Source organism: Macrobrachium nipponense, chromosome 21 (assembly GCF_015104395.2).
Source record: "Macrobrachium nipponense isolate FS-2020 chromosome 21, ASM1510439v2, whole genome shotgun sequence".
Classification (NCBI taxonomy): domain Eukaryota; kingdom Metazoa; phylum Arthropoda; class Malacostraca; order Decapoda; family Palaemonidae; genus Macrobrachium; species Macrobrachium nipponense.
In genome coordinates, this window is record NC_087212.1 from 74,241,231 (window position 1) to 74,268,198 (window position 26,968).

The window sequence follows — 26,968 nt, forward strand, 5'->3', positions numbered from 1 at the left end:
CATCGAAGAGAGAGAAAAACATAAAATGGAGTTCAGTGCTAGGTATTCACTCGGGAAAGTACAGGAAAGATGAACTATCTTCGAAAAAATTCTGAAATGCAAATAAGTGGACCACAATGCAGATCCTAAAAGCATGTTTACCATTTTTAGGGTAATAACCGTTGTATTATCCAAACACGCATCAAAGATGTACGCCAAATATCCATCAGAACACGAGCATCTTCATACCATTATGATAATGATGATGATCACAACTAATATTTGAAAAGAGACTTAAAACATTTTGAAGAAAACCAATGGGTACGGTACTCACCACTTCCTAATACTACTGCACAACAAACTGCGCAGCCGAATTTCACCCCATCCGCATCCGGTATTGTTCATTCAGGCTGCAGATGACGCCCGGTAACTTGCGGTCACACTGGAAGGAATAAATATTGCTGATTTACTCGACAGTAACAACCCGAGTTCATAGACAAACGCACTAACACCACCAACTCTAAATAACAAAGATTACCAAGTGTAAAATTCACTGGTTAGGTACAAAGTGACACCGGGATTTAATGGGCGTACCTATCCATTCTAGCACGTTCAGGATTGTAACCTGAAAAATACTGGACTACAAGCAACGTCCCCCACACACATTATAACTTTCAAATATATATATATATATATATATATAGATATATATATATATATATATATATATATATATATATATATTTGTGTGTGTGTGTGTGTGTGTGTTATGTGACGTCAACATTTAATCAAAGTCTGGACACGGAAACCATTAAAATCAGGGAGCGTGACTTATCTTCGTAATGAAAAGACGCCCCACACGGACGGAGCTTAGTCACTAATTTCATCTTAAAAAAGAAATCTTTGTTCCAAGATTACCCATCCATATCTATTTAAAGGTCTTATTAATTTCAAGGTTACTTATCGTTAGATATGGTTTACTACTCTTTTAATTTCGTAATTATCGTTCATGAAAGGGTGGTCTCTCGTTGAATATATGTAGTTAAATTCTCCTGAGAAGGAAGTTATAATGCCTGATATTTTGGCTGCTGTGTATTGGAGCTGTCTTGTGCATCACAATTCGGTATATTTGACGGAGTAGACATCCTTTGAGCGCTTCTCGTTTACCGAATGAATATATTTGATAACTTATTATACAACAATGCAAAAAATGAAAGCAGCTAAGAAGAAAGACATCAGCATTCTCCGTCTTCTTAGTTTCCACCATTACTGACCTCTGGGTCCCATTCCCCTACCCTAACTAATTATAAGTTAAATCTTTTAGGAGTTAATAGCCGAGATGCCTCCAGTATCGGTCAGCCTCGGGGTACTACATAGTGCGGCGTACCTCAAGGTCGGACGTTTCAACCATAGCTAATGTTTCTCTCTCTCTCTCTCTCTCTCTCTCTCTCTCTTTCCCTCCTCCTCCTAAAGCAGAAAAACTTCCTGCATTCCTTCTTCAAGGATGCGAGTCCTTAGCGACAGGGATCATCCCTACAAAGGGGCAAGATGCGCTTAGCAAAAAAAAAAAAAAAAAAAAGAAAAAAAAATCCTCAGGTGAGGAAGACTACATTATAGCCGACACGGCATTGCTCTTAAAGGTTTATTAACTAATATAAAAAAGCCCTTAATCAATATTTTGCTAAAGTCCGATGCAATTAGGAAGCAAAACAGGAAAATAAAGCCCAATTAAAATCTAGAAAAGCTGATGATTAAGAGAAAAGCGATGGAATAAATGATAATTGTTTATGTTAAGGGTATATAGCAAGATATAACAATATTTTCTTTTCAACTCAGACTGTCTTAAATTGTTTCGAAGTGTCATCAAACTTGATCTGAATTAAAAACGATCAGAAATGGCATTCATCAGACTCCCTCAGAGTGATGTTTTAATTCGGTGTGATTACTAAATTGTGAATTTGCATCCAGCAGACGGGTCATCCATCACATACCAGCGAACTGAGACCATTTTTTTTCCTCTTTCTTTAGAATATGGACCAATACAAGTTTAACCTACGAACATTTACATGAAAGGTTAACACCGCAGAGTACAAAAGGGACAGATTCAAAATCAAGGAAACGAATTTTCAGACAAAATTTTTAAGTATGTATATATTCGTAATTTTTATTGCAGAACAAACTCTGAAGTTGGCAACCGAGTTTTACCGTTCATATCGGCTACCTAGAGCAAAGTTTGGCAGATGGATTCCACAAAACGTGCACATGTGGTAACCGCCTTTGAGAATGTTTTGGGAAATGCGTTACTTAAGTCATGGGTATCATACACGGAACACTGTAACTCGTTTGACTGTCGTCGACAGCCACCCCCCCCCCCCCCCCCCCCCCCCCCCCCCCCCCCCCCCCCCAAAACGCCCCAACCTCCAAACCTCTCCCTCTCTCTCTCTCTTGCACGCCTCTTCTCTCCACAGGCTAACTCTATGCTATTTTCGGAGGTCCTCTAATTTCCTCGCTATATTACTGGTTTCTTTATCGAAACAGCTTTCATCCTGAGAAAAGCTTTCAAAAAATTTGCAAATTAAGTGACAAATGGTTTGATCCATCCTTTCCAATATCAACTACTCAACCTGTATCGTTTCAAGAAGCAGGCTTGTTGTGTCTCCCAATGACCAAGTTTGATTCGGACACCCACGCTCAACTCGGTCTCATCCCTTCAAGAAAACCGGAGAGAGAGAGAGAGAGAGAGAGAGAGAGAGAGAGAGAGAGAGAGAGAGAGAGAGAGAGTCTGTACTTAAATGCCATTCGCCGTAAAGAGAATGAATTGTTTGCATCCTGTTGTAAATTCTGTAACAAGAACCACCTTTAAAAACATGAACCTATCCTATTCTGGCCGCAGGTTCCAAACAGAAACACCTGCAACTGACAAAAAATGCAACTTCAGCTGTTAATGACGTTCTCTATCTATAAGAAGTGAGACAAGCTTGAATGTAATTTGTATGTTAACAATTCACGAGTCATAGATGACCATACAATTAATCATCAGCAAGAATATCTCCGTAAATAGTACGTAAAACAAATTCCGGGATCACCACAGCCGTACTCTGAAATCATAGATTCAAAATACTGAGGCCCAGTATGCGGGAAAATGCTGAGCACCTGATGCGGATAATGACAGAAACCATAGCTCTATCTCCTGGCCACAAGATAACCATAGGACAAGTCTGGGACCACAGATGAACTCATGCTAGCGGTGTCTAGTTTAATGCAAGAAGGCTTTCATATCCGCAGATAAAACGAGCAAAATCAGGCAAAATACTGTCCATACGATTACGTAATAATGCATAGTTGAATTTAGTTAACCAGCTGTGATATAAGCCCGCTAATGGAAAATTAATGAAATTGTTGTCATTAATTTTGTTTTAGGTATCGCTCAAGTGGAAGGAGCATCACATGATAATGTGACAGGGAATGAGACATTTTGGCGTAGCCCGTTTGGCGTCGCTGTTTCGGCTTGGCCGATTCGGCGTAGCCGATTTGGCATATAGAAATTTTCGGCGGAGAGGACTGTTAGGCGTCAAATGATACTTTGTCGCTGTAAACGACATTTAGCCATCAAATAGATACTTCGTCGTCATAGCGCAATTAGCTCTCGTTTTAAAACAATTGTTTGAACAATGAACAACAATTTTTTTTTTTTTTTTTTTTTTTTTTTTTTTTTTTTAACTTTTTGGTAGCTTTAGAATTTTCAGTCGTCTAAGCCCTATAGTACGAAATGGAAGGAGATATTTTAACAAAACGTGGAAGAAGCAAAGTGATTCACGATGGATACCTTTTTATTTTTGATGCAACGAGCAAGAGTGATTTTGAATTAAAATTCAGGCGATGTGAACAGAAAGATCGGTGTAAAGTAAGATTACATATGAAGGATGGAAAAGTGATTCGCCAGTTGAATCAACATACCCCATTGAACCCCTCCTGCTGCAAAAGTAGAAGTTGAAAGTTTGGAAAACAAATATTAAGAAAAAGAAGTGCTGAAACGCTGGAGCCACCAACCGTTGTAGTAAATGAATGTTTAACTGGCGCCTCTCAAGCAGCTTTAGCCATAGGGCCTGACTTGCCTGCAATGCGAAAACTTATTACTAGGAAACGAGAATTATTAAACAAAGCGCCAGCTAACCCAACTCATTTGGACCAATTAGTTATACCCGAGTCCTATACACTGTTTGTTCCCCAACTGGGTATGGAAGAAAAATTCCTATTGGGAGACACAGGAGAAGGCAGTAATAGAATTTTAATATTTGGAAGAATAAGCTGGCTTCAGCATTTAGTCTTCTCAGAAATTTGGTTTGCCGACGGAACTTTCACCATTGCGCCAAGTCTTTTTCATAAAGTATATGTTATATCGGCTAAGAAGCATGATGGAGTTATTCCTATAGTTTATGCTCTTCTTCCGAACAAGCAAAGATTAACTTATTCTCGTTTATTTGAGTTACTTAAAACCATCGAACCAAATTTGAGAGCAGTTTCTATAATTTGTGATTTTGAGCAAGCTGCCATTCATGCCTTTCAAGATGCATTTCCCACCGCTCGAATTAAGGGATGTTTTTTCCATCTAGCCCAAAACATGCACAGACATCTTGTTTCATTGGGTTTATCGAATCGCTATAAAACCGACTCGGACTTTGCGTTATGGGCTAAAATGATTATGGCGCTCGCCTTTGTGCCATTAGAAAAGATGGACGAATACATGGATACACTAGCAGCGGGTCTTCCAGACGAACTAATACCCTTGTTCCATTGGTTCGAAGACACTTATATTGGACGACAGAATAGGCGTCGAAATGCAAGAATGAACCCTATGTTTGCTCCCGAGATCTGGAACCTTTATGAACGCACTGTAAATGATGAAGATCGCACTAACAATCACGCTGAAGCTGCCAATAGACGTCTACAGTTCGAACTAGGAATGCATCATCCTTCCATCTGGAAATTTATTGATGCCTTGAGGAAAGTTCAGAAAGGACGTGATGCATTTCTAGAAAAATTAATCGCTCGATATCCACCTCCCAAAAAGCTAAAGAAATATAGAAATGCTGATGTAAGAAAAAAAAATAGTAATGGAAGTTGAGTCATCAGAGCCTATTGAATTCCTGAAGGGTATTGCTCATAATTACGAAATGAAAAATTAATTCCTAAGGTTAAAAAAAAACTGTACTAAATTTTTGTTTCTAAATAATGTATTTTCATTTCAAGTTTTTAACTCGCATTATCCCATTATTGTTTTAATAGGATCCTTTATTCTCTAAGTGAATAAAATTTATATTTTTTCCCAATATAAAAATTTTTACTGTTTTATTTTTCTGAATAAAGTTCAGAAAGGACGTGTTGCATTTCTAGAAAAATTAATCGAACAAAGACGTCGAAACAATCTGACGCCTAAACGGCTACGCCGAATAGTGCTATTAGTTTTCAGACGCCGAATCGGCCAAGCCGAAACGGCAGCGCCAAATTGGCTATGCCGAAACGGAGCAAACACAATGTGACAATATCTTCTCTCTTTACCCACGACACATATAAATATATTAGGAAGCGATAATTTCAATCTTAGTTACAGATCTGTTGAGATACTGATGCTAAACTCAGTGACATGGAAAGAAGGTAGGAAAAACAATTATTAGTAAAACAAGAGATAAACTATGATTATATCAATAATTGTAGCCATCAATTATGGCCAGACCTATTAAGTAAAAGTGCTGGTACACCGTTTGGCTACAAAGCCTCGGTGTGACCCTGATAACAATGTAAACGGCACGATGCTGTGGCTACTAAACAGTGCTAAGTAGCCTAACCCATCATCAAGGATACCACTTTTGGGCGTCTGGCACTGGGTGTGGTTCCGAGGACTTGAAGTCTTCTTTCCTGGTGCGGCAGGACCGAGGGTCATCACTCAAGCTCTCTCATTCCTCAGGAGAAAGTCTCCTTGTCCTTCGCCATGAATACAGCCCGAGAAACTTATCAAACCGGCAATCTCACTTGCACAAGAATGGCAGTAAAACTGTCACTACATGGAAATTTCCTTTAAAAAAAAAATAATAATAAACCACCTTCTTAAACGTACTGCATGTCTTTTCGTTTCCTGTTTTGACATGAACAAATCGTAGTACCCTTTTAACAAGTATGAATTAATAGGACTGTTACATCATGCACACGTATACATACACAGAACACTTCATAATCATAACACCTTTTATGCAACTTTCAAAAGACAATAATTAGACAATATTATTTACTACACCCAAAGGACTACACCTGATGAAAATGCAACAGTAAACGTCTCTCTCTCTCTCTCTCTCTCTCTTATTATTATTTCTTGTTTTTTTTTTTATCTATAAATTAAAGGCATGAAAAGATCGGTACTAAAAACGGAGGACAAACTTAATTGTAATATACGTGTGTGCAGTAGCTCAGTATCAGAGCAACGAGATCATGTTAGCAAGGTCCTTGGTTTGATACCGCCTGACCCTCCAAAATCAACTCAGTTTTGAATGGGTACTACAGGAGTCAGCTGGGGGTCAAGACAAAGGGTTGCCGAGAATCGAAAGACTACCTGGCTGGCAACACGTCCATCAAAAAGAGAAAAGGAGTACAATATACTATATATATATATATATATATATATATATATATATATATATATATATATATATATATATATATATATATATATATCCTTGATCTAGCCTGACCAGGGTTACCTTCAAACCGCCGGATCTTCCCTTCACCTTCCTCAAAAAGTAGGAACGTCCTAACCAACCTTCCCTTCCTTAACCAAACCTAACCTAACCAAGGGAGTGGCATAATGCACATTCCAATATAATATTACATGTGGGACCCCGCCGGAAATATTATAATAATAATAGAGTTCAGACTCTGGGAACGGCTAAACTAACGCGCAGTCACTCGCTTTTACCAGTACGTCATTGTCTCTGACCTTTTACGACCTTCTTTCGTTATTTCTGGCAGATTATTAACACCTGACCTTTCAAGAGCACCTGTCCTCGTTAAGTCGCAATGTTTTGAAGGGGAACTTTCCAAGCCTGAAAGTTTCCTAGTTGTGCGATCTGATTTGATAGACACTGACTGGTTTATTGGACGAGGTCATGGATGGTCGCTGGCATCAGGATATTAATGGAAAAGCAGTCGATTGGCAATGCTCAAATTGTTCATTCCTCTAAATGTTCTGTTGACGGACACCATGCATATATATATATATGCATTCTGTCCATCGGGGTTAGAATAGAATGTCAGACCACAGATAGGAAATGAAAGAGCTAAAGATACACGTAGCTTTGGGTTTTGGCATATAATGATATCGAAAGTTGCAAGCACTTAAAAAAGACCTTATAGAATTATAAATAATTATCTAGATAGGTAAAGGTCACTCTTCTGTAATACTTTTATGATCGAACTAGATTTTCCACCCCCATTCAAGGTGAAGTTTATACTACCGAGCGCCGCTTCACCATATGTACATACATACAGATCAAAATATATATATATATATATATATATATATATATATATATATATATATATATATATATATAATTATGAGTATGTATATGTGCACGCTCGCACGCGCTTCATGCTTGTTTGTGCATGAGCTCCTTTATAGACTTGTGTTATTCTCCTACTTGACTATGTTAGAGAGTTGATTGACAAATGGAGATTCTACGCATAGGAATTTCATTCAAGCTCACAACCCGCTACGTGAAATTACTACTCGTCACAAAAATGTACGAGCGTAAATATGAAATAACTGACACAAAGGCAACGATGTCTGTCCTCTATTTTACCTGGGAATGGTTATTGTTGCGCAGAAGGAAAACTAAGGATCTAAGGCACTAATGATCCCCCATTGAGTCCCTTGTGGAAACAGAGCTATAAGGACACGTATAGCTGCAAACCTCAATCTTGAATTAAGCAACGAATTAGCTACCTGGCAGCAGTAAGAGATTGCCAAGGGATTTGAGCCGAAAACTGAAACGCTGACATCCTTGGAATTGAATATGGAAGTTAGGCCAAAGGCCAAGCACTGCGTCCTATGAGGTCACTCAGTGCTGGAACGACAATTGACAGTAAAAGGTTTGAAAATTGTAATATGAGGAAAACCTCATAGTTGCACTATGAGTCAATTGTTAGGGTGGAAAGGAAGATGACAGAGAATATGAAAGGAGGAACAGTAAAAGAAACGAAAGGGATTAGAGCTAGGAGCTGAAGGAACTCTGCAAAGAACCTTAAGTAATGCCTACAGTGCACCGCACGAGGTACACTGGCGTCACTGGTACCCCTATGGACATCCTTGGAGCCGACAATTCTTAAGGAGGAAGTCAAATAGGTGAAACAACCTACTTGAGAATATCCAATACTAAAAATAAAAATACTTTTAACGCTGCATATAAAATTGTAAATACTGAAGGATTGAAGAGTCAGCAGGTATTTTTCGTCCCCTAGCAATATTTACAGTCATACCATAAACTCGAACTGCTCAGCGTATATAAACATCCGTTTTGCCGGAATCATTTCAAAAGGAAAATCATTTCAAAAGGATGTCGTCTCTGATTGACTAACTTTCCTGTTTTCATCCCGCTTCCGCATTCTCCTGATGATGAAATCGTAATGTTATCCTTTTGGAAATCTCTTTCAAGTCTCCGATTAAAGGCGATGCAGACATTGAACGCTGATCGATATTCATACCTTATGAGCCGTTACCGGGAAAGGAATGGATGGTCCAAGTGGTTCTAATGAGTGCAAATTAAAGTAAATTCATACTTCACTTTCTGTGTCTCTAAGTCTGGAGTCTGCATGAATAACACACACACACACACACACACACGACACACACACACACACACACACACACACACACATATATATATATATATATGTATATATATATATATATATATATATATATATATATATATATATATATGAATTACTTCTCTCATAATAGCCTTTAGAAAAGAATATGCAGACTCATGGGCGCCTGCACGAAGGGGCAGGGGACACACTTGCCCCCATTGAAATTCTGGAAAAAATTATATTATATATATATATATATATAATATATATATATATATATATATATATATATATATATATTTACATTTATTACATTTAACTACATCATTTTGTTTTCCTTCCATTCTACAGTATACTATTTGTTTAAGTAAAATAAAGGTATCTTTATTATATTACATAATACTTGTATGCAGTAAATGCCTGCTTTATTCTTTCAAGAAATGTTTGATTTCAGTTGAAAAGTATATGGAACTATTGAAAAATAAGTCAATGTAAGTTTCCGGTATTTTTATTTTTATCGCATCTTGCTTCACTTAAATTATTGGCATCGAAATTCCACTGCATACAATATACATATATATATATATATATATATATATATATATATATATATATATATATACTAATATATATATATATATATATATATATATATATATATATATATATATGTATATATTTGATTTCCCCCCCTTGGAAAGTGCTGCGCATAAGGCGTTCACACGCTAATTATATCTTCAACTTCTGAAAACTACCAACAAAGTTTCATTTATTTTCGTGGGATTGCGAATGAAAGTGGGGTGACTGAGTTTTGGAATACTATACTGCAGTTTCTGAGATGTCAAGAGCCTTGATCTGCCGAACGGAAGTTCCTGAAAAGTAACCCTGAGGTCGCAATTACGAGACTATTCCGTTTCATGACATAAATACACTTAATTCAAACCTTTTAGATGATTACAAACCTTCCGCGTTTGAGAGAGACAGAGAAACTCGTTGCAGCTAAGGAATGGTTATTTCATCATTGCCAGAAACCCTTTACAAAACATTTGTAATTCCTCTCCAAGAGTATTTTCATGACTATCGTAGTGGTACTATTCGGGACATATCTCATAAGCTCTTCATGAACTGCAATTTTAATATATTGTCTTTAAAATCGCATTTGTTTACAGCTAGGCAGTTTGCTTTCAAAGCAATCAGGTGGCAGCACTGATTGGCCTTTCGATTTCTTTTCAAACAACAGTGTTTACAAAATTTTACTTGAGACATAAATACACTTCCAAACGAAAAAACGAAATATTCGACATATATCGTATTCTTACTTATAACAGCGTTGAACCTCGTTCTGGGGACAACCTATTCACCTACATTCAATAAAAGAGGTTGCGGTAAACTCTAGGACTGAAGAGGGACAGGCCTCTATGCCTCGGTATAGCCTAAGTTCCATAAGGCGACAATGAAGATCTGAGAGGAGCGCCAGTCGTAGCTAATCATGAAGGAACTTTTCCGTCCCTTAGGCATAGGATGCAAGGAAATGCTTTCATGCATTACATAGAAGGTTAGTCATACCATAATACTTGCTCGTCAATAAATTTACAAACAAATTCCATGAAGAATATACCTGTAAGAGTCTCGGATTCTACGTGCACCTCAGGGTTGCATTGTAGGCATTAGTAAAGGTTCTTTGCAGCGTCCCTTCGGCCCCTAACTGCAACCTCTTTCATTCCTTTTACTATACCTCCATTCATATTACCTTCTTCCATCTTGCTATCGACCCTCTCCTAACAATTATTTCATAGTGCAACTGCGAGGTTTTCCTTCTGTTACACCTTTCAAACCTACCTACTCTCAATAACCTTTCCAGCGCTGAATGACCTCATAGGTCCCAGGGCTTGGGCCTAAACTCTATATTCCATTCCATTCCGATAACCCTACAAACTGAGATTTAGGTGACGCGTTCCGGGAAGTGTGTGGCTGCTCAGATATTTGCACGAAACTTTAAAGCCCTTTGCCTCAGCAACCACGAAAACAGAGAAGTAGCGAGAAAGAGAATATGTACTGTCGGCCAAAAAACTGGTGGCAGAGTTGCATAATTTTTCGTTCACCTGCCTGACGCACGATTCATGCCTTATTTATCTATTTTTCTTTTCAAAGATGGAAGAAATCATATGTAATGACGTTAAAAATAGTCACTGATATCTTTAGAACATCATGTTATGTTATTGTGTAAAACTATTTTCCATATAGCAAAATTGACGTGAACGAAACGAAGTGATAAAAAACGTCATATCACAACCACTGATATACATTACCAAATAGATAGGAGACACCTATCACTAGTAGTATCGCATAAACATAGTCCTTACATTATCATTTCAATATTAAGTTGAAGGTAGTTGAACTATTCCATTTGTTAATTTTGCAGAAAACATTAGAATCTCAAAAAATGCTATCAAATTTAAAAAAAAAAAAGAAAAAAAAAACGATAACCTAACAGGGTGAACCATGCGACCTCACTCTATTGCTTTTGATGTCATCATGTGTACGGGAATCCAATGTCAATGTCATTTATCGGTCTAAGAAACATCCCTCGATGAGCGAGAGACAATTATTGCACTGCATTCGGTGCAAGTTCCTGATGGAGAGATATCAAGAAAGCTTAATAAACTGAAGAAAATCATACATAGATGAATCAAATTGTTTAAAGAACGGCAAAGTTTAGAACATGGGTCTAGAGGTGGAACACCTCGAAGCATCACAAGAGAGCAAGACAATACAGTAGTGTAAATGTTGCTGAGCAACATTCATTTGTGAATTTTGAATTCTAGTGCCTCGTCACAACATTGCTGAACCAGGAATCATGACTAGCTCTACCCTTATGACTGGTGTCTGATGAATACTTTAGATGGAGAGGAAGAGATTTTTAAATCTACACTTGAAATCTTTGATAGGTGTCTAATGAATAAGCAAACTTATCTTTGATGGATGAGAGATTCAGTTAGGCTTACTCTTTGTTTTGTTTTTTATTGGTGGCCAGTGAATACCACGGATAGGGAGGGAAACAGTTTCAATGTTGCATGCATTTTTTTTTCTTCAAAACCTAGGAATACATTTTATGGGGAGATACTTTATTAACATCGGCCTAATCCCTCCATCACTCCTATACGCCACCTCTGCTCTCTTCTACATCTCAGGCGACTCGATCCGACTTCTCGTTCTCGCTACGAACTCCATCGCGTCAAAGCATCACTAATGATAACGGTTATTTTAAAATTCCCCGCACCGACAACGGACGCCTTAAAATGCATGTTTATAAAATATTTTCTATTCAAAGAAACTTTATCTTTCATCCAAAATATGTGCATACACTCGTGTTACACCTTGTATGATTGTTGAAGCCGTCAAAGAGTAACCCTTGATTAAAGCAGTAGGTTTTTCTTGAAAAAAGGAAAAAAAAAACATATGAAATAGACTTTAACGAGAACGTCGCCTTTCATATTTCTTATCCTTTCAGCTATTATAATATTCTTATGGTAGTAGGTCTAGGTATACATGTGAAAATAATTCTAATTTCTATTTAGAAAAAATGAATAGCTACAGAAAGATCAACCTAAGAAAGCTTTAATGAAAGTAAGCCTTTCTTAATGTATTCGTCAGTTTTGACTCCCACAGCTTTCCAACGTGTCCAAATGAAACAGGATGATATGCAAGGAATTCGATAAAAAATAAAAGACTGAAATATATTCGTTTGATTGTTTTATGATTGCTTTTTGACTGAGTAAATTATGTTAAGCAATTATGAAAAGGATAAGAAGGAAGGCGGACATGGCTAATAAAACATGAATAACGGGAATAATCAAATAAAACAGATTAATATATATATTGTCGATTTAAATATTCATTCATATTATGTATGCGAGAGAGTATACTGCTGAAAATCAGAAGTCCAATTTAGGCCCACTAAATGTGTCATGCAAATTATCTTAATGATCAAAGGACAAAATTAGTTTAATTAAACATCGTTTTCAAAGATAGGCCACGGGAACAAAGATAGAGAGAGGCCAAGGGAAAACAGATAGACTCAAAAAGCGAAATGAAAGCATAATACTAAGAGAAACCAGAAAGTATGCATAAAGGGAAAGCTAGGCAACATATAACTGAGTTGACCACAACTGAGTTAAATATTTAACGAGAGAACAGTTCTCTTTGTAATAATAGACTTTAGGACAGTTAGGTCGTGATGGTTGGAGACCCGGCCTACTGTCGAAAAATCTTCATCTCTGAAACTGATTTTGCAACGCACAGCATGGTTTATGATGTTAAGGGCCTCTGGATTCGATAGCTTGTATCTTGTTTATAACATCAGAAATCATGCTGTACGATGCTAAAACAATATCAGAGATGAAGATTTTTTCATGTGCCCCGTAATGACAGGACGGCTTCATATATCACGATTTCCTATCTGCTGCGATTCAACGTCATTTCCCTTGAACAAGAGTGCTTTAACAGGTTTGGGGTACATAAAATAAGCCCTTCTTGCAACTGGAGGTTTATGCTAGACTGTCACGTCGGCGGAATTTTATGTTTAATGATTTTCTCTTGCTACGATTACGACTTCCATCAGTCGTAATTCTAGTTTTCCTTATTTTTGTTTTCACAAAATCTATAGAAGATATTATGCAACAGAAAGGTATAGTTTTTATGCATATTTTTTTTCCTAGTTTTAGAAGCCGTATCCACCAATGCTCGCCTTTGTTAGGAGCCCGTAATAAACGACTAATACTGATATATATAATATATATATATATATATATATATATATATATATATATATATATATATATATATATATATATATATATATATATATATACATATACACACGTACATCATACACACACATATTATATTATATTATATTACATTATATATATATATATATATATATATATATATATATATATATATACCTATTTCATATACATACACATATACATAATATGAATATATTATTTCAACAGGAGGCCTTTTCCCATAAGATGGGAGTAGTTCCCGAGCAAAGGCAAAATAAGTATCACTGGCACATAGGCAATTTCACCATCTTGTTAGATAAGCATCAATCAGTTCTTCATCCCACTCAAATGAGGCACTCTTAAAAATCGACAAAAAGAAGAAAAATGAAAGAACAAGTTTGGTGAACGTTTGCTAAGCAATTACTTGACATTAATAGCTTAATTTTGTAACCTGTGAGTTGACGACACGATGCGGAGGCTTTCCTCATTCCCCAGATTTTTCTGACGGATCTCAAATTCCGTTGGTACATGAATATCTATCCACTTACTGAGTGGTCTGGTTTCATTGGTTTTTATCTGTATTTGAAAACATCTTTTTGCTATTCATGTTCTTTTTTCACAAGGGACATTATATTCTATGGCGTCTTGTCTCGCAATTTAATACATTATTACTGTCTCAGAATAACAATAAATACGATGTTAAGCATTTGAATTAAAACCGGCGTTCACTGGCATGGCGCCACTTCGCGAAATGGTCAGCCTAATCGCCCACAGGGTAAGGCAAGAGGCGTGGCCCTAGGAAGAGGAACTTTCGCACAGAGAAGAGGGGCGAAACAGGATGAGTCAATAATCTGCTAGAAAAGGTGGGGCAGACGCCACGAAGGAGGAATACCCAAGGTAGGATACGTGATCGCCACGGCCTTGTGTTATACATCTTCCTCGCTATAATGAACGAATCGCGCGAAACTGTCCGCTGACATTTGGTAGGTCAGAGCGTATTTATTAAAAGGGTTATTAACAGACAGAAGAAGCAGATGAGCAAAATCTTTTACGTAACAGCCATGACGAGTTGAGTTTTTGCTGAAAGCTTCGGGGAACTCCGTGATCATCTCCCGCCTGCAACCCTTGACCTCCACTGCTACGACCTTCCCCGCCCTAAAACTTCTCTTCTTCTTCTTCTTCTTTTCTTGCTCTTCTTCATGGTCGGTTTCGTTCCACGGCGACGCCTCCTCTTGACTCTCGTCACGGTATTTCGACAATTTCTACGATGAGGCAGCACTATAACTTTGTCTCTTCACCTGAAAGATGCGAGAACTTATACGCAGTGGGGACTCCTATTCCTGTGTCACAGTGTCATACAAGACGTACTGGGGCGCGGTCACATCTCCTCCCCAAGGATTCGATGGATTCGACCTTCCCTCAGACGAAAGAAGATAGTATTCCACCACGCCCTAATGGCTGTCTTCCCTCCTGCTTCTCGTTTTCGTTATTTCTTCTAATAGCGCCACTATGACACGCACTAGACACCCACACGCACACACTATATATATATATATATATATATATATATATATATATATATATATATATATATATATATATATCTACATCTACATCTACATCTACATCTACATCTATACTATATATATATATATATATATATATATATATATATATATATATCATATATATATATATATATATATATATATATATATATATATATATATATATATAATTTTCCTTTTTATTCGTGGCGACTTACTCGTTGACGTCTTGTGCTTTCCCAGAATGACCGATGGCGTCCCACCCCCTCCCCCTGTTCACCGATCATTCATCAACGACTCGCTAATCTCATCAGCCGGAATGACAGCTCTCCTTCCTCATGAAAACACTCTTAGCTGGTAATGATACGGATGTTCATCGGAAAACTTTCTCGGAAAGGCGATGGGAAAGTCACTCCGGCTTGTAATGTCAAGACAAAATATGACTACGGATATGAGTATAGCATTAACGACAGGATTACGAATGGCTGAAAAGAAAGTATAAGAAAATTATGAAAGACTTTGCTAGCATATTTACGGTTTACGATTGTTATTCTGAAAGTTTTATGATATATATATATATATATATATATATATATGTATGTATATATATATATATATATATATATATATATATATATATATATATATATATATATATATATATATATATATATATATATATATATATATATATATATATAATATATATATATATATATATATACATATATATATATATATATATATATATATATATATATATATATATATATATATATATATAAACAGGTTATATAGCGGCATCAGTACATCTAATCCCAGTTTATCGAGGCCAGCGGCATTTCACAGTGTCACATTGCATCAATAAAATAAAATAAAATGTAAAATACATCACTAATAAGATATGGACATCGCATTAACAATATAAACATTTTTTTAAATATATTACTAATAAGAAATGGCCATGGCATTAATAAAATAAACATAAAAAATGTAAGATATAATCACCATTAAGACATGGACATGACCTACCCCAACTATGGCAAAGATTAACTAAAAAAAAAAAAAGACAGAGGGGTAAGGCAAAGCTGAAGTGCAAAAAAAAAAAATCGCCTAATTAATAATTTGATTACTTTTTAGATGTTTTGTTTACTCTCTGGCTTAGTTTGGGTAGGTCTAAACTTTTTTTTTATGTATAATTTGTAAGTTTTCAAGTTATTTTATCGTGAAATTCAGCCCTGACAATGTGACTGTGACAAACGTCGTCGGCCCCTATAAACTGTGATTGGATGTACTGATGTCTTTCATGCATTTTCCAGTGACAGTTATATTTACATACAAAGATACATACATATATGTAGTATGTATGTATGTATGTATATATATATATATATGTGTGTGTGTGTGTGTGTGTGTATAAAGTTATTTCCCCTGTGTTCAGACCTCAGCGCTCATTTTGTTTTGAAGCTGCTGGACCAGTGGTTCCTAAACTGGGGTCCGCGGACCCCTGGGGTTCCAGGAGAAGGCCCTAGCGGGTCCGCGACACAAGTAAAAATTTTATATTGTTTTCCACTCCAGAAAAAAAATTGTTGCAGTTTTCACCAGTTTTACTCTCTGTCGAATTTAATGCAATAAACCAACATTGAAAATATTTTATATATTGACTTATACTTGCTTTGTGCAGGAATATGCAAATATTAAATGTATTACGCTGTCATGGGTATCCCGGTATGGTAATGATAACTTTTGATTGGCTGGGGTCTTCGGGTGGGTCTCATCATATCTGGGGGTCCTTGATATGGTCAAGTTTAGGGACCACTGTGCAAGACCAATGCCCTTCACTCAGTTTGACAGTGCGTATCTCAAATGCTTACTATCAGGATGCTTGAATTCGAATTCGAACCCAATTCTTCTTGTTAGTGATGTGAGTGACATGACTACCGTACCAAATCACAAGGTATGCTCACACACTAGCACAAAAAGTAAGTGTAAGACTGGAAATAGTTCGGATATTGTTCTAGTGTAATCAGGGTTAAGATCATTTTGTTACGATCACGGACAAAAGAAACCTGGCGACTTACACCGACTCATCGCAGTTAATGGCACCAGAGGAATAATTACTGTATTCCAAAGGTAACCGGAAGAAGGTATGTCAACACTGAAAATTGTCGAGGCCACACCTGGCTATCAGACAAAGCAATTGAGAAAATGTGCCTCTATATATGTATATATATAAATTTATATATGTATATACGTGTATATATATATTTGTGTGTGTGTGTGTGTGTGTGTGTTAGAAAAGGCCTGTTTACATCACGCTTAATCCCTCTCCTTCGATCGCCTGAGAACAAGATTACCAGAGAGAATCGGTTTCACACCGCAGGTGTCAATGATGATCGTTTGATGCGGTTGATGATCTTGGAAGAACTATTTTCTTTCTTATCATTCTCCTTTGGAAATCGAAATGATGTAGCGTCATGTGGAGGATTATCTAGAAGGACATTCGCTGGGTTTCTTTTTTATGGTGAACGAGCAGCAAGGTCACGCTGCAGGAGGGCAGTATACGGGGAGTACGAACAGCTGCGCATAACGCAAAATAACTTCAACTCATTCTGACACTTACATATACACACAAATATATATATATATATATATATATATATATATATATATATATATATAGATATATATAATATAATATATATATTTATATATATATATATATGTATATACATTCACATGGCTATTTATATATATATAATATATATATATATATATATATATATATATATAATATATATTATATATATATATCTTCGTGTTGGTGGCTGCCTTAAAACAAGCATGCTTTTGCAAGAGGACTGTGTTAGCGGACATTTTAAGTACAAACAAACAAACACCTAAAAAAAAAAAAAAACAAAATCATGTGTAGCAAAACTGAAGGCACAGAGATCCACGACAGGGTCATTCGAAAGGTTTTCTCCCTCAATCAGAAGGAAGAGAGATAATTCAACATTTTGGAGGACTGCAAATCAAGTTGCACCTTTCGTGACGAGATAATAATGCTCACTGCAGGTAGAAGAGGCTGGGCTGAAAAATAATACTAGAAAACAGTTTTTCTCCTTTGACGATATTGAGTAGACTGACCACACGATAACAATAATTTGGTAGTTCATTGGGATGCCGTAAATCCTGTTGAAATAATGCAATGACACTGGCAATTTTACAATCATTCGGTGGCAACAAGCGAAGGACCGCATTACCTATATTTCGGTAACTAATACATTGTTGCAATTCATTTGCGACCTACATCACTCTCCGGTTTTCACACTCTAAAGGCAAGATGTGGAAAGAGGTCAAAATGAATCCCTAGAGCCAACGCTCTGTCAAGATTCCTTTCTCTTTCAAACTAACGTATACTCTTGGATTTATTCGTCCATTGTATGTACCGTACCTCATTGCCAAGAGTTACAAGCAATTTGTTCAGCAGAAAGAACAGGTGAAAAATGTTTTGGGAGATAAACTGCATCTTCAGCGAATGGTATTAATGTTAACAGAGATGACCATTTCTTTAGGTCTCTGTGAATGCACTTACGTATTCGATGTCACTTCTTATCCCTTCTCGCGAGTGTGCATGTGTTCTGCATTAATTTACACAATCTCTCTCTCTCTCTCTACTAAGAGGTCGCAAATCCCGTAAACAAACTTAAGAATACTAAGATAAGGACATGAGCAATCAATATTCACTCCTCTGATTACTTCCTCGTTTGGGTTTTCTGCTTTTCAGTACTAATTACTGCCAATGGCATCGTCTTACTAGTCAAAGGATGGTGTTACCAATTAGCTGGAAGGACAAGAGTAAGCCCTGCGTACTCGGCCCTAATAATTAATTAGACTAGGCATGAAAGCCAAGTTCTATTGATGAATGATGCAAATTACATTTATGCTGATATTGACAAAAACTGTCAGCTTTGCGATTAGCAAGGGCGCTATTTTAAATAAAATACAAAAGAAGACCAAGATTCATGAAAATAATAGATTCAATTCGCGAGGAAATATCACCGGAGCGAAATGATTGATACGTTAGGCAAGATGAATTTTGTTAGAAGCGCTTCATAATTTTCTGTTGGACATCACTGTCCCTTTCTTCCCTTGTAGCAAACGGCCTTCTTTCGGCTACAAAATTGCTCATGGAGCCCGAGTGTGGAGGTCTAGGGCGGAGGCACGAGGCTCCGGGGATATCCAACTCAGCGTTCGCCCTTCTGAGGCTCCTGGAATAAGGGAGGGGTGTGGTCCGTCTCCAGGGTCATTTCGGCAATGGCGTATAAAAGCTCAAATCACGTTCAAGATCGGTGCATTTTCCTTCTTACTGCGTCACAAGTACGAGCTCGAGAATGGGATACAAACTCGTGAGTGTTGTTATTCCTCTTTTTTTTTCTCTCTCTCTGTACTCGGACTTACGGGCTGCTCTGTGGAGCAAGAGCCCGTGTTGGCGGCTTAAGGCCAGTTTAACGTATCAGCTATTACCTCGGATACTGTTTTAGTGCGTCGCCTTGAAGCCGGTGTTGAATGTCCTTTTGGAATTCGAAACAGGACACTTTTGAACTTAAATGTTTCCTTTCGGCGTCAGGATATCGCATACAGACAGAAGTTTTCTCAATTGTTGTTAAGCTGGATCAACATCTGCAGTGCTCGTTTTGTTTGTACATTACAGTGACCTATCTTGTGAAATAACGTTTTTTTCTCTGTACTGTCGATTGTAAGAGCAGTGCTGACTTTTGGAGGTCTATTTTAACTAATATCTTCACCAACTCAATATTAATATTCAACAGTAATAAAAACAATAGCTGTAAAAATGATAGTTCATTCCAAATGTCTTATAATTATGATTTACTTTCTCCCAAGTACATTTTACACATATTGGTGGCCACTAATTTAATTACCGGAGTTATCATAATCCATAGATCTTGGCAAAATATATTTTTCTAATTAATGTTAACATTAGTATTGCTGAAAAACAAACCAGTATTCCAGCCTTTCAGAATTAGCGGTCATTTGGGGACGTGTTAGTTTTATATCTATTTTTCATATACTTTTGCCTTGCAATTCTTAAATGAATACTCTTACCACAACATACTAACCGAAGAACTATCGGTTACCTAGCAGAAAAACTATAGCTGCTTGTTTTGAAGAACACACACACACACACACACACACACACACACACACTGAGGTATTTCATATTCTAAAAAACACGTTAAAATTAAAAGTCAATATCAGTTACACGTTTTTCATACTCTTGTGTTCGATGAAGTTACCGGAGAAAAAAAAGTTTTTTGTTTCCGATAAGACTCAAGCAGGTTACATATATGACAAACTCTCGAGGCAAGAAAAATATCTAAAGCTCTCCGTTATCGCATAATAGACTAAAGTAATGCCACGGACACTAGAATTTTCTTGATTAACATTCATATTATATGAATTTCTCTGGGAAAGTCAATCTCCCCCCAGATATTCTCACCTTGAGGGACCGATACCGCGAAAGATACCGTGGGAATGCAGAAATAGAAGCGCACCTAACTTATGTCTTATTTTTTTCTTGGAGGAGAAGCAAGTTATATTATATGCAAACGGATACTCGCCTTTATAATGAGTTACACAGATATTCGTCCTTCTTCTGAAACAGTAATTCATCCACCAATTAAATGTTGCAAAAATCTAATCGCAGATTTTTTGGTAAGGTTGAGAAATGCGTGACTGCCTATTACAGGCCCTCCATTGGCTGTTCCGCTAAAGGGCTGATAATTTGCAAAGTTCTGCCAAGCTTCAGTTTTGTTTAAAGGAGAGCACAGAACTACTTCATATTAAGTTTCTGGGAAACTGAGTAATGGTCTGCACGTTGACATAAAATGCAAGATTGGTTAAGAACATAACTGTGATTACACTTGCTTACGAGAGAAATTTAGTCTGTAACAGTCACTCAGGGAGATCTCAATTGGGAAGCATGTCTGGAGGCAGAAATAAAGCTCATTAAGATACAGAATAACATAGCACCAAACTGTGGCTGTATATATATTTTTTTAAAATAAAAGAATACCTTTATTAATCTGATGGAATTTCATCACTTGAACAGATTTTTTTTAAATGAAAACATAACAAGTATTTGGTCTTTCCTGCACATATTCTCATTTTAAGATAATTTTTAAAGCATTTTTCGAGAAAAGATTTTATACTTGAACAAAATCATGAAAACATCTGGTAGATGATACTGAAATTTTATACTGGCTGTGAGAGAGATTTTAAATTTTAATTCTGTCCTTTCACAGGTGTTACTGGCGTGCCTAGCGGCAATTTCATGGGGTCAAGATGCAACTGAAGCACCACTTGATGATTTGGAGACAACTCCAAGCACAAACACCTCAACGACCACTTCTGTCCCTATTCTGAGGCAAATCAACAAAGTCAATGACGATGGTACTTACACTTACGGATTTGAAGCGGCTGATGGCACCTTCAAGATTGAAACCAGGGATAATGAAGGAAATGTCAAGGGTAAATACGGCTTCATCGATGAGTTTGGAGAGCTGAAGATTGTAGAATATACTGCTGGTAATGGTACTGGCTTTGAGGCAGATTCAGATCTCTTGCCGCAGTCTGTAACTCCTCTTCCTGTTCCTGCAATCCCTCAAGAACTTCCCAGAATTCCATCTCTTCCTCCGAGGCCTCGTTTCCCTCAAAGAACTCCCACTCAGTTTGGTGCTCCTCAGTTCACACAACAACAATTTGCCTCGTCACAACCCGAACCTCAGTTTTCTCCTCGACCTCGACCATTCGGACGCTCGAATCCCCAGCATTCCCCTCGACCTCAGCCCCAGCCTCAGCTCATTTCACAACCAGAAACTGAGACGCCACCATCTAGGTTCAACAGCGCTCGTCCTCGTCCTGAGCCACAGTTACCTCGCCCTGCTTCCTCTGGGCGGCCACAGCCACCAGTATTTTCGCCTGGACCACAAACTTCCGTTCATCAACCCTTCCCTCATCAATCCCAGTTCCCAGGTCAACAGTTCCCTCCACAACCACAGTTTAATCCCCAGCAATTTCCCCACCAACCACAATTTCCTCCACAACAATTTCCTCAACAGCCACAGTTTACACAACAACAATTTCCTCAACAATCCCCATTCTTCAATCAACAATTCCCACAACAGCAACCTCTTCCTCAGCGACCACAGCGTCCAGTCAATATTGCTTTAGATGGTTTTTCTGAAGACAGGAACCAGGATGGTTTTGTTGATGGATCACCAGAGGAAGCTGCTAAAGGGAATCCTATAAATCCTATTGTACCTCACGGTACATCCCTCTTGCCAGCAGGAACTCTCCTCTCCCTAAACCTTCTGTGCAAAATCATCCAGTTCAACCACAAACTCAGCAACCATTCTTACCACAACAACCACAGTCACCATTTGCACCACAACAACCACAGTCACCATTTGCACCACAACAACCACAGTCACTGTTTATACAACAACAACAACCACAGAATCCCTTCTTCTCAAACCAGATTCCACAAGGCTTTAATAGATTTGCAACTCCTCAACCTCAGTTGTTCCCTAGCCAGACGCAGTTGCCTCAGCTGACTCCTCAGCAGATCCAGCAAATTCGTCAGCAACAGCTGCTGCTTGCTGCCCAACAGGGACAGTTCCCTCAGGGGCAGTTCCCTCAGGGACAGTTCCCTCAGCAACAGTTTCCTCAGCAACAGTTTCCTCAGCAACAGTTTCCTCAGCAACAGTTCCCCCAACAACAGTTTCCCCAACAGCAGTTTGGTCAGCAGTCCTTTATCCCTCAACACTTTTCAGACCCAAGATTTGCTGCCCAGCAATTTGAAGGGCAGCAGTTGCCTGCTTTGTTCGGTGGTCAGCCATCTGTGCCCCAGCAGTTCACACCTCGTCTCCGACCTCAGCAGCCAGTGAGGGGATTGAGGTCAAGGCCTGCCTCCCCACCAAGAACTCTGCCAGCTTCATCGACACCTGTGCAGACCAAAAAACCTGCAACTAGTACCGTTGAGCCATAAGAGATGATGCTTGTGACACCTTTTAGCTATTTATGTTCATGACCTTCGTTCAAAAATGGTTCTTTGGTAGCTCATTTTGGGTGTCTTCCTGTATATAGACTGTGATAAATGACACTGTAAATAAAATGTTCTTCCACTTGTGTTTATCATTTAACCTTCACAGATATTGCATGTTTGACTTAAAGGAAATTCCTGGATTAAATGAAGAGTAGCCACAGAAACCCAACTAAAATGAAGTGTAAGATATCTTAAGCGTTACAAACCACGTGCCATGGCTTATATTTTCACTGGCTTTTTTCACGCACTTGAAATTTGCTATTAAAAGAATACGTATATTACACAGATGGGGGGTGGTGGTGGAGGGCGCGTACGATGTTTGATTACTGAAACTAAGATTAAAAACAATCGGTTCCTAATGACCCAAGGAATCAAATCCAAATTTCTAGTCGTTTGTTTGCCTTTGATAACTTTACACGCGGGGATATAAAGGAGAGTTAAATAACATTTACGATTTCCTTGTCATTGGTGGGCAGTTACTATGCAATGAATAATAGGTGTTCCCTCTTGATTATCATGACAATGATGAGGGAGTTGGAGTGGTTGGAGAGCAGACAGAAGGCTGATCAAATCTGAAAGAGGTCTGTCATGCTGAGATACGTTTTTCTTATAAATACACGGTATATCTGAGGCATTAAACTTTATCTGTTCGAACCTTACGAAAATGTATTAATTAAAATTGATTAATCAGCTTAAAATTATTTAAAGCTTAATTCATTCATACATACATACATACATACATATATATATATATATATATATATATATATATATATATATATATATATATATATGTGTGGTGTGTGTGTGTGTGTGTGTGTGTGTGTGTGTATACATGCACATTTATATTTATTGAATGTCAATGCAAACGCGACACCTACCACTTTAAAGCAACACTTTAATTCTATATGAAATTTTTAAAGTACTTGTTTTTGAAGTAAATGGCACGTGTGAACTGAAAATTTCTTAGGAGAAAAGCTGTACCCAAATAATACAAACACACACACACACACACACACACACACACACACATATATATATATATATATATATATATATATATATATATATGTGTGTGTGTGTGTGTGTGTGTGTGTGTGTGTGTGTGTGTGAGTGTGTGTGCGTGTGTGTGTGCCTGCGTATTGGAGACATAGAGCGAGTTTGTATGTTCTAACTGCGGTCTAGCTAACAAGCCTTTTATAACTAACTAATGCAGTAGGAATATTGAAAAGAAACGAATAAATGCATTTCATTTACCTAACCGAATTTTTTCAAGGAACGAGTGAATTAGACAGAAGTAAGGAATTTAACATTCTTCTCCAGTTAGCCTCACTAATAGTTGGAAGGAATCAAGACCTTGACGCATAAGGGTCCATAAAACGATAACTCTAGAATTGTTGTAATGAGGGCTATAACCTAGTCACACACAAAAAAATAGAGTTAACTACTGACAATGACGTCACATTTTCTTCAAACCAACCCCTTCTGGACCCGAAGCGAAGCGTTGAGACTAAGGTTGTTTTTTTTAGATCAAGGATGACTGAATGTTACAGATCATTGAATACAAATAAGCATATTTTTCACTTATCCTTGAGTTCCCAAGGAGCAAAAGATTATCCAAGTCTACAGCCAAGAAAGTTAACGGACAATAAACATCTTTTACAGATCTGCGAGCAAACTTACATCAATGATATCGCATCACCTTGCAAAAAAAAAAAAAAAAAAGCTCCAGAAAGGAATACTGATGTTTACCATTTTATGCAAAGCAATTCCCCAACAAACCACTGTTTTCTTTCAGTTGCAAAAACTGCAGCATTCCAATAAATGCTAGGAAAACGTTTTGCAAAGGCAGCAGCAATTCTGGAATCCCCATAGATCCATATTATCTTTCGGTTTCTTCAACGAAGTCTAGGAAATATGTTTCCACAGACTCCCTGAAAACTCAACTCGAGGTTCGCGGAAAGAATATTCTAAATTAATCCATTTATAATATTTAAATGAAGTGTTATCGATTTATTTATTCATCTTTTTGTAAGGGATTCAACTGTGACAAAGGGCGCGCTTCGAAACCATCCTTCTACCACGGCCCTACTCATTTCATGTCTGTTCTTTACGTGGAACAAGAATGATCATGTTTCCTTTTATTCAATCTTCTCAAGTATCTAAGGCAATGGTTCCCAACCTTTTTTGGCCCATACATCCTTTCACCATATGTCAGAATGTCATCCCCCTCCCCCCCTTTTCCATGTCTGCCTCAAAAGGTGATTTCTAAATAATATGAAACAAATACTAACACAAACACAATTGCTAGCGGAAAGAAAGCCCAGCATTACCTCTCAGTAGTGCGGGCCAATGCTCACTACGTTTTGTGTGGTCCTAAAGCCAGTTTGAGCCTACCAAAATGTGGTCAGATTTCCTCCCATGACACTAAAATCCCCCCCTCCCCCCCAACCCCCGATTGAGAACCACTGATCTAAGTTAACTGTTTAGTAAATGAAGTATTTCCACTTTATAAAGGCCTGGGTGTCGTCACGGGAGCTTATCCTCAATCAACTCCTTTTGAGGTCTGAGATTCGCTTAAGAAAACAATTACTTTCGTATGGGTCCATGTCGCTTGGACTGAACGTAGGTCTCGACGATTCCTCATTATTTTGACTTTGCTTACAGAATAGAGATGGGTAAATTTCAGTGTGACTATGACTTGCTCCCAGTCTGGCAGCGCCGGCTTTATCCTTTTAACATTCTGAGAGCCTGTTAATTAAGGAAGAGCAAAAATCAGTTACTCCATATCTTAAAGTTTTTGCAGCACTGCAATTTATGTTGGGCTTTGACATCTCACCACGGCAATTATTTTATGAATCTTTCACACTTTTCCGCGGCGCGTGTGAGTGGATACAATCTATGCCAACTGAAAACAAGTAATAAATGCACCGACAGCTTGATTTTATGTTACTATATCATTTTAAAAAGGCATTTGCAGTAACTCAGAACACCCTTTTGCTGTTCACTAAGTCTCGTATTGTTAACCACTTGTTACATAAATCTTTAACTTCATTGGGTTTTTATTACTGTTTGATTAAGTATTATCTAGCATCACAACTGCTAAGGTCACTTGGGACGATCATTCGTATGAATTTCTTCAACCTAGATAAACGCATATTACTCCTAATATAAAACGTCTGCAACTCTGATAAGTCATTCAGTGGTGACTGCTTGTCATGAACTTTTGCAAAATGCTAATATATGCTCCCACTGTTCTGATGGGGTGAAAGTCGCCTCCTTTGAGTCATTATTGCAAGTCCAGTGTAGCTTAGATTGAGAAGCTTGCATGCCTCCTCCAAGGGTTTAATTTGTAAATCAGTCTGGTACTCAGTGCCTTTGAATACCCTGAGAGCATACATACTGTTATTCATCACAAGACTAGTTACCAGGCTGCGGCTGCTAAAGCTCCCTTGTTCTATAGCTGCCATAAATATACTGATAATTTCAAGGAGTAATCCCACTCAAGGAGTAATCCCACTCCCATACCTCCTACTTCTTATAAAAGCTCTCCTGAAAGCAGTTTTTATGACCTGGGAGGCTGTTTGTTCCATGTCAGTAAACATCATTTAAGGTGAACTCGATGGCCTCCTGAGCTAGATCATCATTAAACAGGCTGTCTG

At 37.7% G+C, this 26,968-nt stretch overlaps 1 protein-coding gene and 1 long non-coding RNA gene across 2 annotated transcripts in view; one reads left to right on the plus strand and one right to left on the minus strand.

Moving 5' to 3' along the window:
• Positions 1–311: 311 nt before the first annotated feature.
• LOC135198177 (uncharacterized) overlaps positions 312–26,968 on the minus strand; it is a 183,573-nt gene continuing 156,916 nt past the window's right edge. Inside the window, exon 4 of the long non-coding RNA XR_010310741.1 lies at positions 312–421. This is a non-coding gene — a long non-coding RNA (uncharacterized LOC135198177). The remainder of the gene's footprint in view (positions 422–26,968) is intronic.
• LOC135198174 (trithorax group protein osa-like) lies at positions 19,467–23,385 on the plus strand. Its single transcript, XM_064225693.1, is given in 3 exon segments — positions 19,467–19,587; positions 21,505–22,552; positions 22,555–23,385. Coding segments are annotated over 3 exon segments (1,758 nt in total). The 5' UTR covers positions 19,467–19,572; the 3' UTR covers positions 23,250–23,385.